Consider the following 16,044-nt stretch of genomic DNA (forward strand, 5'->3'; position numbering starts at 1 on the left):
GAAAAAACAACCATGCCGCCGGTGGGATCCGACCCACGACCTACGAATGCGATATCGCGGCCGGTGCTCTACCAACTGAGCTACGGCGAAAGCTGTCCAATCTGCTGCTCTCGTGGGTATTTATGTTTATTGTAAGGGAACCTTGAGAGTGTTCACCAGCGCCACCCTCGTCCATAGCGGCGGACGTAGCACGTCCTGTAATACCGCGAGTGTGACGTGGAACGTCATCTAACGGCGAGGGCGGAAACTGTGCGAGAGCCCTCTTATGCTACCTATGGCATCAAGACTGCCAGGACCGAGACCCTCGTTAAGCTATTAGCAGACAAGGTAAAAAAAATGAGGGGCTCGTTTGACAAACTTATGAAGGGAGCCAACAGTCACCGAAACCACGGAGGACGCCACTTGCCGCACGAGTAGGAGGGGCCTTCCAAAGAAAAGTGCACAATATTTTAGGGTTATAAGGGCCAACGCGAATGGAAAAACTAGCTCGACACCTTTCCCGGATGAAGCGGTCGCTTGCGTTAGGACACATGTCTTTGCTCTATATAAGAAATCCGCATTCTTCCGCCAAGTTAAATGTGTTGTTTTTCCCCTTCTGAAGCCTTGTACAAAACCCGTGTGAACAATAAATTCGTAATTTGATGCTGGTGCCATGTATGCCCTTCTCGTTATACGTACCTTACTGCCCGCTATTACCGCTGTTCACTGGTTCCTCTTTGCCCTTCTACAGCACTGTAGCTTCTTATGCCTTTCATAACTAGTTGAATTTTCTTCCAATTATCTTTACATTGCCTCCATCCAAGGACTTTTGGAATGGCTTCGACACGTCTTGATATCCTCGACCACCTTCGTCTTAATTCTTTCTTTCAACCTTTGGCTGAGTTTTCCTGCGATTCAAGCCTCGACTCGAGAACTTTCAATGGGCCAGCGAGACTCAAACTCCCTGTGTTCTCTTGGAAGACATTGCGGCCGATCAGCACCGTCTGTTCCTGTATGTCCACCGCATTACTGCACGACAGGACACGAATCTATTTGCATTTCCTCAAACACGCCACCTCTCTCACGGGTGTCCTTCCTGCTGTCGGTGCCATCGTGCGCACGCATGCGCGGACGAACGGACGGACAGCGTCTTTAGGCACGTGGAGCGTGCATGATGCGCTGACCTCTAGAAAGAATCAAACATGACGCAGGCATTTATTCTCGCAAAAGTATTCCCCTGCTTCTGACTGGAGAGTGGCACGTGCATTCTGACAAATGTCATTCGACACAGCGGAGTACAAATGAGCGGCGCGGCTGCCAAACGAACGGGCCCTTAGTTTTGGGCGATGGGCATGCGAGGCGCGTCTCCGAATCCCGGCCCCGACTGCGGCGCGCGGCAGTCTGTCGCAGGGTGCGCCGCCGAGATCCTCGCCGTAACCCGATTAGGGCGGACGCTGGCTGGTTCGGCCCGGCGCTTTAATGGCCGTCTCGGATGCTGCTGTCCCTGAGCCGGCCCCCTCCGACGTCTTGTCGTGACCCGGCCTTATATTGCCGCTCTCAACGGGGCAAGCAACGCGAGCACAACGCATGCGCCAAGAGCGCAACCCGCAGGTGCAGCGACCTTGGTCAGCAAGGAGGCCGCATTCTGCGTGTCTTTCCCCCCTCTAATTCGGCGGCGGCAGTCTCCTCCTCGCGCTCACTCTTGTTCTGTGGCGCTCTTGTTTTTGTTGGCATCGCAGTTCGTAAGGAGCAGACCGTTACGTCGCTGCAGACGCTCTCACTTGCAGTATGGAGAGCGGGGTCGCTAAATTATTCCTGAGGCCAAGGCGGAGAACACTGCGCCGGCTCCGCCGTTGCGCGGCTTGCAGGGCGTGAGCTCGGCGCAGGGTGCTTTGGAAATCTTGGCAGAATGGATTTCGATATGACCGGTATACCAAGTTTGGCTGCAAACAGCTTTATACCCGAAAAGCTGGAAAAGAAGCGACCAAGCTCTCTATTTTTTTGCCGCTGCGAAAAAAGTCAAATGCGAATGCCAAGAACTCTGGTGTTCTTTGATACCCGTGCAGCCATACTACAGCGAATATTATATTCCCGTTACAGCCATATGCCGAGGCTCCTGCGTAAATATATGACGCCAGAGTACTCCGGGGTGAATGGCGCAGAAAAGGTTTTGAACTTGTTTCCTTTTGGGCGTCTATAGTTGTTAGTTGGTTTATAGTGAAGCGTTCATTAAATATCACATGCTCCAGGAATGTTTTCATTCAGCTGCACTGCAATGAAGCTGGGTGCCTTTCTTTTAAGTTTGTTCTTTAAGTTCTTTGGTAAGTTGTACAAGAATTTTTCTCTTTAATCAATTAGAAATATTTTTATAAGTGCATTTGCACACAAAAAAATAAAATCTTCGAAACCTGTGGCAACACCTTTAGTCGGACACAATTCAAGAATATAACGGCGAACGCCCGTTAAAGGAGACAGAAAAGGCGAATACTACACGATGATACAAATGGGGGAGGGTCTCTCTACAAGTCTTTATCCAAGAGCGACCCTCCAGCCAATGCCGTTGACCGGTTTCCATGACGTTGCGGTTGTAATGCAGCAGAGGCTATATAGGCAGAAAAAAATACGAGGCGGTCCTTTATCCCCGTGTCGCGAGGAATTAGTTGTTCGTTGTTCGGGCGGAGGGTGCGGAGAGGGGAAGAGGGCATGTAAGAGAGAAGGTTCAGTGTCGCTAGTGCTGAGAGGCCCACACCCCAAGGCGCGGGGACAAAGAACCATCTCCATTTATTTCCTGCCTAGCCTCTGCTGCATCGCAACCGCGAAGTCAAGGGAACCGGTCGGCGCCATTGGCTGGAGGGGTATTAATTTATTTCTTTTATAGGCATTACTCGCCGCTGCATTCTCGACTTGTATCCGACTGTAGTCAAATAAACTGGCATGTCCACATTTGCTGATTATGCACCATTCGTGATGCTTTCAGCGAAAAAAAAAAAAAACTCCAGACATGCGTAATGGAGCAGTATATAACTACAGTAAATTATACCAGCCCTGTTATAATGACAGATAGAGACAGCAGTGAACCCAGCATTATCTACACAGACCAAATCTAAGAAACGACGCACATGTGAAATCCAGTATTCCAACAGAGACTTGGTAAATGAATTGGTGGAATAAACGGTGAAAAGACGAGCTCCCGAAGTTGAAGAAAAAATAAAGTGGTCGACTGTTCCTGTAAGATCAAGGATGAAGTCGTGGCTACCTTACACTGAGTGGCAGAAAAAGCGTATTGAAAAGAAACCCATACGCTGACATTTAGGCGGCCGTCACAATATTTCATGATTCTTAAATTAAATCCCATTACTTCGCCGGTCCACCAGGAGATTCAGTCCTTCTTCCGAGTACCGCTTTAAAGAAAGAGTAATAGATAAACCTTCGGTAAACACGCTTTGCAAAAAAAAAAATGCACATTGGGCACGCGCTGCCTTTATGCGCGTAATGTGAGCAGCGCGGCGCTGAACACCAGAAACCCGTTGCTACAGCGACTCGCCCAGATTAGGCGCAACACGGTGCACGCGGAGGCTGAGGCTTCGGAACCGAGAAAAAGTAGAAGTCGAGAAATAGAGGAAAGCGAAGAATACGGGAGAGCCGCCAAGCTTCCTGGCACTCCCGGGCGCCAGCAGCTTCATTCGCTGCCGGCAGCACCTCGAGCGATTGCCGCCGGATCCAGGCGGGCTCCCATCCGCGCTGGCAGCGCAATCGGACCTAAGCGTCCGCGCCCGTGTTACCAATCTGCTGCGAGTAATAAGCTTGTTAACGCCCTGCTTCCCGCAAGCCGCCGACCGCTAGGGCCGGTACGCCAGGAGCGCCGAATTTAATCCACACCATCCACCGGAACCAGCGAGGAGGAACCGGCGGGCCTCTCATCGGCCGGGGAGGGCGAGCGTCACGCACGCACACGCGGAAAAGAGAAGCGCTTCGCGGCAGCCGGCGTCCCCCTCCCCCCATTGCCAGTGCAGCGCTAGCGCCTCTCTTTTCTTCGGTGCTCCTCATAGACCGCAATTAATTTGTGGCCTGAGGGGGAATCCCCGAGCTCAAAGACAAATCATTCCCCTCTCTTCTTAAGCCCTCTGCGGCGAGGTGAGAACAACAGAACAGGAGGATTTTCGCCGCCGCTCGCGAGGCGCCAGACGAGCCGGGGGACCCGGTGCGAGGGAAGAAGAAGAACGGAGAGCAAACTCACCGCCGCTATCTCCCCCCCCCCTCCCCTCCCCCCTCTCTTGCGGTCTGGCGCTGCTCCGCCTTGTTTGCCACCGATTGCTTCTTTTCGCTCTCTGCGTTGTTTCTCGTGCTTCACCGCCACCCACTCCCGCCACGACGTTTCACTGCTCTTCGCGTGCGCTGGTTTTCGCGCCAAACCGCACCGCACTGAGGCCCGCATCAAGGGTGCTTTGTTGCGCTTGCCGGCATCTCAATCTGTCTTTCGCCCCTTTCCCTTTCAGTAAGTTTTTTCTTCTTTTTTTCGACAACCCCTCAGTCTTGTGGCCGCAGCGCTCCCCCCCTTTTCTTGGCACTGTCGAACGCCTGCCACTGCAGCGTTTCATTACGGCCGTGTGCCACTGTGCATCCATTTTTGGCAGCTCGCTTGTTGGCGGAATAAATCTTTAGTGTTTTCTTGCCGCTCCTCTCCCTACGGTCCCTTACTTCCCTTTGCTTTCTTCCTATTATAGAAGCGTGACTATTCCTAAGATAGTAAAAAAAAAAAACAACAACTAGGCAGGTGATCATAAAAAGAAAGAGCGCAGCACCTTTTGCACTGCATCCCGCTTTCTATAGCGGCGCGAAGGCTCTGAGCCCTGACCATCGTATCTGTGCTCCATAATCTCTGCTTGTCTGGGAAAGTCGGCTACGCCGTTCATGGTTTTGCTGCTTTTCTTGCGGCTTCCCTTTAGAATTTCCGGGCTCCTGTCTCACTATTCTTTTGCGCCGAAGACCGTAGGATTTAAAGTGGATACTCGTCCCTTTTGTTTATTTCTTTGGAGTTGGGATAAAAAGTAGGAAGATTGGAACTTCCCCTTCTGGTTCACTACGGCGCCACCGTATTCCGTTCCGAGTTCGTCGAGCTTGCACACGTCGTGGGATATTATTCTAGGAGATGGATCTGCAACGTAGATCCTGGCTTTTCTATAGACACAAAACTTCGGTCCTCCGTGTCAACCGCGCATACTTTTTCTGGAGAAAAAATACAGGTGAAAAACGGGACACGAACAGCTCGCATTAGGCTGCAGGGCCATGAAACAATGCTTAGGCTCCGCATAGCGAGCCGCACACAAGTAACAAGATTGCGATCCGCAAATAAGTGGCACAAAGCCGACGTGTAACAGCCTTGTTGCCATGTTACGGAGAGCACACGCTGGGAAAAGGTACGTGCTCTAGCTATATACGCGGTGCAGCAGAACTAAGAGCGCTGTGTCTGCTCTTCCCCTGTCTCACGTGTTTCGGAACCACGAAGGTGTGTCGCAAATGAGGGATATGCTCTGCTGTCGGATTACGCTTTCGCTCGTGCGTCGTCCTGGCTCTCTGAAAAATAAGCGAACGACCAGTCGGCTTTCGTGTAGAGAAACGTCGCTCACAGTGAGAACGATATAGACCCAGTCATCATCAGATTAGTTTTCTTTTGTTTCAATAGCGAGAATTTTGCAAAGAAAGAACATATTTTTTTTTACAATTGTCGTTAACTGATGAGGGAAGGGTCTAAGCACGGCGCTGTAACCGGATCAAAGCTTTCTCCGGCGGCAGGAGACACGCTCCTCCTCTCCATGTCGACATATTCGCCAAGCACCCAGGTGCATTTTGCCGAGCTGCAAAACCGGTGCAAAGCGACGAAGGATAACGAAAGACGACTCCACAGGTTCGCATTTATTGGTGCTTCAAGCAACAAATCAACAAATAAACAGCACTTTGTGCAGCCTTTCTATGCACGATCGAAAGAGAAACATGGTTCGACATAGGAGGCAAGTATTTAGTCTTTTTTTTCAACCACGCAATGCTTTTATTCTCCCGTTTTCTGCAATCTCAGTCGAATATAGCACCGAAACCGCGGCGAAGTTGATGCCGACACTGAAACGAGTTTCAGCTCATGGCACTTTCATATAATATAAAAGAAAGAATGGTTCCCTTCTTAAGATAAGAGCGGCATTCTAGCTATTCCGGCGCGGCCTGTCAGCTCGGTTAGCTCTCCCTTTACATCCACCGGCCGTTGAGTTTTTTTCTTTGGCTTCGTTCTCTTCTCGGTATAGTAGTTATTACAGTTAAAGTGAACTGCACGGGAGCAGGCAGTGTGTTTAACTCTTTCCCAACCGCTCCCTTATAGTTTCGATCACCCGTGATTGATAGATGTGAGCGCCAATATCGCAAAGATCTTACGGCGGCGCTAGGCACGTCGCCGCATTCCGTAGATACAAATGACTAAACGATCAGTGTTTATCTAGTCGCCAGGTTGCGATTCTTGAACCCGTAGCGAAACCAATGCCGCGCCGTGATAGCTAACGGTCATGGCAGACTGCGCAGGTCCACCGCAAGTGCGGTACAGCCGCGCATCTCGTCCTTCTCACTTGGACAGCAGGCGTGCGTCCCGCAGGACCAGCTTGCACTTAGTACCGAGCTTGTGCGCCAACTCCACGAACCACACGACACACGGACCGTTCAGGTATCAAGCACAGGATGTAAAGCTGCTACGAAAAATTGCTACGAAGGCACCAAAAAAACAGTGCAAGTCACCGCAGGGCACGTCGGTCATGAGAGTTGACGAATTTATTTCTCAATGACACTGCGAGCGGCAATGATCGTTTTTGCAGCTTATTTTAATGCTCTAGTGAGGAACATTTTATATAATTTATTTATTTTTATCTTTTTTTCGGGGGGGGGGGGATTACTAGCTTACACCGCAGTAATACGCCCTAAATTAGAATATGCAGCCGCCATTTGGAACCCACACCAAGAGTGCATTTCTGAGAGGATTAAACATTTCCAAAATCGTGCCGTTAGATTTATCTATTCCGATTATTCATCCTACACTAGCGTGACCGAGCTAAAGAAACGATCCAGCTTGGCCTTGTTAAAGGACCGCCGAAAATTTTCCAGTTTATCCCTCTTTTGTCGATGCTACTATTCACTCCTGTCAAGCACCTCCGTCGAAAAACATTTCCTGTTGTCAGCTCGGCAGAAAAATAGTCATACCCTTGCCCGAAAACAGAAAAATTTGCGCAGTCTTGCTTCATACGAACAGCAAAACATTGTAACGGCCCTTCCAATACTGCTGTTACTAGATAGTAGTAGGTATGCTAAAATTTTTTGGCGTCTTTTAAGTTTTCGTGTACCTTTCCACTGTAACGTTCATCTGCTGCACTTTGATTTATCATGCAGTTTTTATTGTTTACTAGTCCATCATCCAGTTCTTATGCTCTGTTCTGTGCCTCTGTCTCTTTTTGTTCTTGTTTTTCTATTTGCTTTTGTAACTATGTTTTGCATTGCAATCTTTTGAGGTGTCGCCTATGTTCAATTTGTATTTAGTACCTTTATGTTGGCATCGTGCAAAATATTGCCCTTTTATATTATTTCTGCCCAACCCACCCCTCATGCATTGCTTCCTTCTGAGGTCTTTGGGGTTGTAAAATGCACAAATAACAAATAAATAAGAATATGTTACCCATTTTTTCTTTTTGTTGACAAAATGTTTGCGCTTCACGAATGAAATTTCGCAGTAAATATCCAGCCTCTGCGTAATAGTTATCATTTTTCGAAACCTTGTTCATTTACCTTCATTTCTATGAGCGACGCAACATATAGTGATCCTAACAGTACATTAAAAATAATAATCATCAAGTAACACGAAAAAACCGCCGTTTTTCTCAAAGTTGAGAAACAGTTGATTGCTATTTCTGCACTGCACACATCGCAGTCAGTGGAGAACGATGGGCAAATAAACTGATAGCGGATGGCGCTGTTCTGTGTACGCTGGTAGCGAGTTTAGTGGAAGTGACGTTACTTGGCAGTGTCTGCGTGAAAGTATACTTAGCGGCGCCTACCACACTTTTGCTGTCCTCGCAACAAAAGGCACACATACCCACACTGAGGGATCGGTTAAAAATTGGAAGACATAGAAGGGCTAATCACATTTATATTTTCACGAAAAAAAAAGAACGAAACGAGAAAAGCCAGAAAAACAAACAAGGCATTCGACACAGGGAAGAAGGGAATAAATCTGTGTAGCCGTCATCGGCCACCTTTATCTCGCTCCATTTTCTGCGACAAGGACTTGACTCCTGGGCACGGAACAATCCTATATGAGACAAACACGATTTGGTGCCCAAACGCGCCCCTACGACTCAAGAAGAAAATAGGGCGCGTGCCACTCTATAAACTCCTGCAGTGACTGATTTAATGGGTGCGTATAGCAGCATCTATGACTTAGAATGTGCTGCGCCGGACAGGCAGAGGAATTCATGCTGACGCGTACTCTTGGCGACGAGATGTAACACATTTTTTTTTACTTGCCAGAATTTATAACAAAAATTTCGAGCCTGACGGGAGGGATGACTAATATTTTCTGCAAAAGCGAACAAAAGATGCCAGTCTCTCAAAGTAGTGGACTGTCCTGGTACTGAATACGCGGAGGAGCTCGTCCAAAACCACAGAGTGTCAGGAGAGCGCAGCTGGACAACCTCTAAAGAAAAAAAAAAAGCCCTTGCTACCGACTACACGTTGCCCAAAGTGAGCCCTGAGACATGTTACACACCAGAAAAATGCACTGGGATTTGAGATTTTCTACGCATTGCAGTCGTTTATGCTGGGACATCATAGAAAGCTCGCCTCCAGCGCACGAGCGTATCGAAATGAAAACTGCTTTCACTTAGGTTGCGACCACATTTTTTATTTTTTTTTCTCGGGGGGGGGGGGGGGGGGATATTTTTCCCAGCGACAGCAGCCGGAGTTGCCGAAAGACTAGCGCACAGAGAAGAGAAAATGACCGCGCTGCAGCGAACCGCGGAGACGACCGGAACACGGTGAAAAGAAAAGCGCCCCGGCACAGCGTCGCGTGGGCAAACCTTTTCCGACGCTGGACGGCTCGTCGTGAACGATTTGCTGCATTATAAAAATAACGTTTGCGTCGAGCCCGTGTCCGTGCCACGCGCTGAGCTTAGCGAGCAAACAAGTGGACTCCCCCTGTCTGCGGATGGGGGAGGGGGGAGCTCAGCAACGCCGGAGCGTGGGGGACTCTCTTCTCGCGCGGGGCCTCTGGAAAAGCGTCGCGTCCTGTTACTGGGACAATCTGTTATCAGCGCGAACCGGTGCGCCGATAAACAGAGACGTCGGCGGCGGCGTAGGAGCCCGCGGCCAATGTTTAGGACGCCGGACGTAGCGACTCCTGCAGCGGCAGCGCTTACTCTGATGGCGCTGAATATTTGATCAGATCCAATACGCGCTTCCGTGCTCTCTGCGATCGTCTTTTTCCAAATGCCATTACAGCAGCGCGGGCTGCCCCCTCACTCGCCTGTACGCGTTTATGGTCTGCGTCCGGCCCCTCCGAGGGGAGGCAGGAAGGACTCACGCGCGCACACACACAACTCCGGTGGTGGCGGCGTCAACCTGGCTCTTCCATTCCACAGATGCGCTCACACGCCGGAAGCTCTCCGACCGTTCTATTATAAAACGCCGCGACTCAGAAGCAGTATAAAGCCGGCACAAAAAAGGAACCGCTCAGCTTATTGCGAGTGGCTGTCCTTGCGGGCGCATCTCTTCCTGGGGAGCAGCGGGCTAGGGTAGGGGGGCATCGTGTTCTTGTTACTTGGCGATGCTTTATATCCGCCGCTGCCAAGTCCGGCTGTTATTACTGCTTGCCTGACGAATGAATTTGTAATGCCACGAAACGCTGGAAGTCTTGTTGTTGCCTCTCTTGCGCATCCTGCCTTTTTTGTTTTCCTTTGTCGCGTCCACCCGAGCCTTTGCCAATGCGGAGAAACCGCCGTATTAAGCTTGATATATTGTGTTGCCAAAGGATTAATGGTTGCGGCGATTGAAATGAAACGTGAAGAACCGGGATAATTGTTGCCCCTAATGATCACATATCGGCTGAGCTGGCAAACAAGTTCTTATTACCGACTAGCATTTGTGTAGTGCTAACAACCGTCCTCATAAAAAAAAAGGGAAAGGAACTATCTCTGGAGTCACTTAAAGGAATTATGCTGATGGTGGTGATTTTTTTTTTTAAAGAGGGTGTAAAAATATCTTTGACCAAAGAGCTGTGTGGCGTAATATGTTTGTCCACTCAAGGTGAGATCAGGTACCCATTCTCAAAGCATTTCCCAACAGGTAAGCTGGGCGCCAGGACAGTGGGAAGCTTGTACCCATTGTAACACCGATGGGTACTCGGCTTCACTGGTGATCGAAGCACGCACCTCCCGCATGTCAGGAGGATGCTAAAGGAACAATAGGCCACCGCTGCTGTATTTCAAGAAATTATTGCGAAATGAGATACAGTGTTCTTCTAAATTAATGGGCGAAGGTTTTCTGGCCACTCATCCCCCTCCCTTGGTGTATTAGTAGATTGAACGAGACCCCACATAGTGCGCCTCCACATGCGCTGTCCGATTCCAAAGGCGTGACTGCGTATTTGGCACAAGACTTCATCGAGCAATGCATGCAGCTGTGTGTGTGCGGCTGCTTCCGACATCATGTCGGAGCTCTCTTTCTTTATATTACTGCAGTCCATGCATTCGAGTCGTGTCTTTGTTATCTGCAACGGATCCCATCAGCCGCCATATAACCAATCCCTCGTAATTTAGTAGCGGCCGACTCCTGGATGCGTGTCTCAGGTGGTGTTAATCGAAACCAAACATGCTCTTTTCTGTGAGCTCAGATAGGCTACGGAGAAGTGTCGCAGGTCGTAGTGGACGTGGGCGAATGCCATTCGCAAAAATTACGCCAAAGAAAGCGCGAATTCGCCAGCGATCGTTATGACAGCAAACGGTTGCAAACGAAGACAGACACACAGATTCTGAAGGAGATCTGTATAGTAAACATTGCAATGTAGAGTAACGCTTGCCGAAATCCTGCTCGCTTTTTCTATTTAGTATATTTCGCAGATATTTAGTAATCACATGCGTTGTGGAACGAGGCCGTATGTTTTTGTGGCTCTTCACTGCTTGTTCTGGTAGCACAGTTTTGCTCCTCTTAATGAGTTGCAATGCAACAAAGGCCGTCGTGAGCCAGTTAAAACAGGCTTAGCTGGCAAAAAGATGTTCAGCGCATTAAAGCGTTCGAAAGCACTAACTGTTGGGCTGTGTTTGCTGCCCCTCAACGTTTTCGTCCATCTGTTGCCCTCGTCCCGTTGCTCTAAAGATAAGAGCATACAATAAAAGCGTTCAAAATCATATTGAGTGTTTAATTCATTCAAAAACCTAAATATAAGAAGAGTATTACAAATGAAGACGCCTTCAAGAGATGTGCCGTAGGGCGACGAATTCTTTCTTTTCTCACCTCAAGGATTCTCATGCTCCAAAGCGCGCGGCTCCCGACATGCGATCATAACCTTCAATTAACCCATTTGCCCTAAAATTTCAATTGGGAATGGTTTTGCTGAGGTTAAATTAATAATAGTTTAAAAGAACTTCTTGCTGTGCGAGTTGTGCTCTTCAGCGCAACTATTCATGAATCCATGGTACATTTATGGTGTCAGCAATTAGAATTTACTTTGGCTTCGCTGGAACCAGTGTTTTCACAGTGCAATGTCATAAAAATTTCTGAGTGAGGTGAGGTGCATACAAAGTTCTTCATATTTAGTTGACAGACTGCTGTGCTGAGCCTCGGTCTTATTTTTTTTCTTATATGTGACTTCACCTGGATGTAATAATCACACCCTACATTGCGAAGCCTCAGCATTGTGGCACAGTCGGAAGTGCAACCTTTCTTTTTTATGGTGGTCTGTGGTGTTCGCGGAGACCAAAAACCCGGTGAATCACTTTAACCAGTAAGCTGGTTAATTAAATTGTAATAGGTAACTTTTTAACTATTTGAGATTGGCGCCTGGTTTGAAGTGACGCGATTTGATGGACTTCATTGAGCGCTCACCGCCATCGCCGGGTTTTCGAATTACGCCTAAGTTTGTCGAGCCACAGCACAGTCGTAAATCGCGTTTTTGATATTCTAAAAACAGATATGGCTAATGCTAACAGCCAGGCACATATCTATAATTAAAACACGGCGTCCAACTCAAATAGGAAAAAATTAACTATTAGAATTTAGTTGACCAGCTTGCTATAGTTAAAACGATTCAGTCGTTTTTTTGGTGTTCGCCAGCACTAGTATTACGATGTCGCAACAACCGTACTGTTACCTCAAAAAGCCTATTCTTAAAAAATAGTGGCGGACTTCCCTGAAAAACCTGTTATATACGCACTCAGGAATTTCGTATATCAGTCGGCTCACCTGTGTACGTGTCTGCGTTATGGGGGATTTTATAATAACTCGGCCAACACGTGCAAGAGCTCAAATTATCAGACTATGACATGGGCTCAACATACCTGCAAACACCCGCTGACCCGTCTCTGCCAGAGCAAGTATTAATTAAGAACAGTTATTTTTCCGAAATTATGTCGGAACAAAACTCTTTGCCCCGAGACGTTCTTCAAACAAATCACGTTCAAATTTTGACCCGCCACTTTCTCATTTCTCAGTTTCGCTGTTAGTATCGATAACTACTTTTTACTTTTTTTCCTTCATATTAGCGCATGCTTGTTATCCGACGAAGCCACTTCTGCTGAGCCCAGATTGCGTGGGCAGAATTTCAAAATAAATGAGTAGATAAAAGGAAAAATATATGGATAAATGAGTTGTCCGTTCAATACCTTATGTATTCGAAGACTGCATGACTTAACATGAACAGCATTAACAATTCTGCAAGCCGTAATGTACTTGTAAGAAGAAAAAAAAGATACTCTTCCACTCGGCGTTTCATCGCAGTGGACTGTCTGTTTACGTACTCTGCAACCGCAGGAGGCCTGCCGACACTGTCGGGCCTTCCCCGACCGGGAAATTGGCTTCTGGACCCGCTGTTGCCACCCCTGTGGCCGATCGGACTGCGGGCAGACCAGCCGCCCCCACTCTGGCCTTTCCTCCACTTCTACCCGCCTTCGGATGCCCACCTGCTGTCGCCCGGTGAGTAGCACCGCCGTCACACGCAGCAGCTGGCGTCTCTTCAGGGGCCAGACTTTCGCCAGCTCTCTTCAGCCTCGCGCATTTTCTCTAACAAGCGCTGAACGGCGAGCTCCCGCGCTACTGCGGCAATGAGCACGACAATTCTTCTGGAATTTTTGGCTGGACGACTCTTTTATTTATTTTTTTCACGGGTAACTATGTAGAGGCCAAGGAAGATTTGTGCCCCTATCAGATCACCCTGCAATTCCACCTGCCTAAATTGCGAGAGTTGTATGCCCGCTAAAATCGAGGAACGACCTCGGCGCGTCCAAACCGAAAGTTACGTGAGATACTATGGAGCCTCAGCTCCTTAATAAGTGTTTGGAATAACAGCTACACTTCGCTTCCATCGCAGTGCTTGCACAGTGTGATTGTAGCAAGCATGCAGTGTCTATGTTAAGGAGGAAGCCTTTAATGGCTCATTGTTGCCCGTCCGTCCTTGAAATCTGTCACACTATAGCTGTCAGTCAAATGACGTCAACTCGATAAGAAAAAAACCCTTGTGCACGGCGGTATTCGAACCAGAATCCTTCCGTTGCGCAGTAGAGAGTGATAGCGACTACGCTACTTCCTGCGAAGGCACATGTCGTTCTCCTTGCCCGTTATACTCTGGGGCACGGGCAGGGACACTTTATTCTGACTTCTTTTTACAGTCCTACAATAATTTTTGCCTAGCGTAAGGACGCTGGAGAGTGTTTGCGGAAAGGCGTTGAATCAGACGGATGCCTGCCAAACGCCCTCCAGTGTCTCCAGCATTTAAGATTCAGGAACAGTTTTGTACTTAATCAACATCTTAACCACACTTCAGTGACACAAGCAGCAGCACCGCGCTAAAGGCTTTCGCCTCACCGCACTTTGGGTCAACAAAGTGCCCACAGTGCCCAACGAATAACCCTGCATAACCCTGAATAACCCAGTGTATACGCAGGGCTATTCACGGGCAAGCCGACAAAGCGTAACCTCAGACACCACCGCTTCGGGCTCAACTGCATATGACTTCTTTCACAACCATAAAAATATGCTTAGTTGTCTATGCACAGGCCAGTAATTTTTCCCCATCACAAGAGACTGCGCAGAGCATAATTTGACATTTCACAGTTGTGTGTATGCAATGCGGCTTCTATCTACCCTTGATTTCTCAAAGCGCGGCCTGATGGCTTCTTTCGTCGCGTAAAATATGGCGCAATAAACGACTCACTTCGTCGTGGGGAAATATAGGCCCGAGGGGAAGTTTGCAAACACGAGCGCCCCTTAGATAAGTATTCACGAATAAATCTGTCGCGTGTCCGTGCTCACCGCTCTGTCGTTCATCGTCACTTTGAATGAGCCCGATAAAAGTATCCAAGATGCCAGCGTCCGTAATCTTGCCGACATCTACAAAAGACGCCGCTTCCATGGGACTGCCTAAAAGACAACGAGTGGTTCCCCACTATGCGTGCTCTCGATAACCTTGTCAGTTCCTTTAGCTAATCTAGCTTTGCAATCCTGGCGCTTACTCACAAGACCCGCACTAGGTTGTAAATCCTCGCCAGCTCTACTTGCGTATATACTAAGGCGGCAAGCAGGACTTCGTTTCACAGACGCGCGTCTGGCGGCACCTGGGCATAGCGGAGTAGTGCCGCAATCTTGTTTCTATCAGGGAGGAAAATGTGTGCCATTTTTTGTTTTAATTTTACTACTTATCTCCGTAGGTTGGACAACACAGATGCTGCGTGTCATTTTACTGCCAGATAATCTGAAGCGAGAGATTTTATCGGGATTTTGAAGGATGTACTAAATCGCAAAGCCGGGATTCATCATCATCATCATCAGCTTAACCACGCCAACTGCAGGGCAAAGACCTACCCCATATCCCTACAATTATTCCTTGCCTGTGACAGCTGCCGTCGCCCTATCCCTGCAAACTTCTAAATCTCAGCCGCCTCCCTGACTTTCCGCCGCATCCTGCTACCTTGCCTCCCCTTGGAATACGCTATATTACCACCAACGACCATCGGTTACCTTGCCTTCGCATTACATGCCCTGCCCTGCCCATTATCATTTCTTCTTCTTCACTCGCGTTTCTTACCTCATCCCGTTATGCTTATAGTAGAATACATGTTCTCATTCTTTGCGTTCAGTATCAGTCCAGTAGCAACACGAAATGTCTTAAGTATCATGTCCACACTGAATGTGGGCGGTATTTGCTTTCGTATAAAAACCTAAAAAACGTCGATCCGCTCTGACGTATTGAGAAAATTAAGCACGAACAATAGCTCGCTTATACCGCTTTGTCAAGCGTCCAATTCATTACAAGACACCGAGGAATAAAATCTACAGTTTCCCGCAGAAGTTTTCGTAACACGGAAGCAACGAAGAGCTCCGCATTCGCAAGTATCTGCATGGAGGCGTACATAAATGCTGAAGGCGCATATCCACTACTGCGCAGGAGAGCCTCGCCTTTGCTCGTATATGCTAAGAAAACATATAATATTACAGCGCCCACTTGAAGGATTCGACAATGTTCAAGCTCGTCATGTTAATGAGATGCCAGGTGGTTTCGCGACCGCTTTTTAAAAAGGTGCCTGTCGAATTTATCCTGACTGCAAGCCATGCCGGAGATAGGAAGCTTTAACGAGGGGATTTATTTATTTGTCGCAGATACCTCAAGGGCCCTTGGGTGATGGCTTTACATGAGGGGTATTAAAGTGACTACAAACGCATACACCACTGTAGAAGGGGCATGATAGTCGTTAATTTCTGCCTAGTTCAGCTTGAATATCTTGCACTATCAAGCTACATTTTCTTGTTGCAGGGTTTTCGGCTATAAATTGTATT

The 16,044-nt window shown here is 48.3% G+C and overlaps 1 protein-coding gene and 1 long non-coding RNA gene across 2 annotated transcripts in view; one reads left to right on the plus strand and one right to left on the minus strand.

Moving 5' to 3' along the window:
* The window catches only part of LOC144115604 (uncharacterized), a 50,775-nt gene that overhangs the window by 26,714 nt on the left and 8,017 nt on the right, over positions 1-16,044 (minus strand). The window lies entirely within an intron of this gene.
* LOC144115602 (uncharacterized) overlaps positions 1-16,044 on the plus strand; it is a 96,473-nt gene that overhangs the window by 13,351 nt on the left and 67,078 nt on the right. The window contains exon 2 of the mRNA XM_077650026.1: positions 13,027-13,188. Within this exon, the coding sequence (XP_077506152.1) occupies positions 13,027-13,188 (162 nt within the window). The remainder of the gene's footprint in view (positions 1-13,026; positions 13,189-16,044) is intronic.

This window comes from Amblyomma americanum, chromosome 1, assembly GCF_052857255.1.
Source record: "Amblyomma americanum isolate KBUSLIRL-KWMA chromosome 1, ASM5285725v1, whole genome shotgun sequence".
Taxonomy (NCBI): Eukaryota; Metazoa; Arthropoda; class Arachnida; order Ixodida; family Ixodidae; genus Amblyomma; species Amblyomma americanum.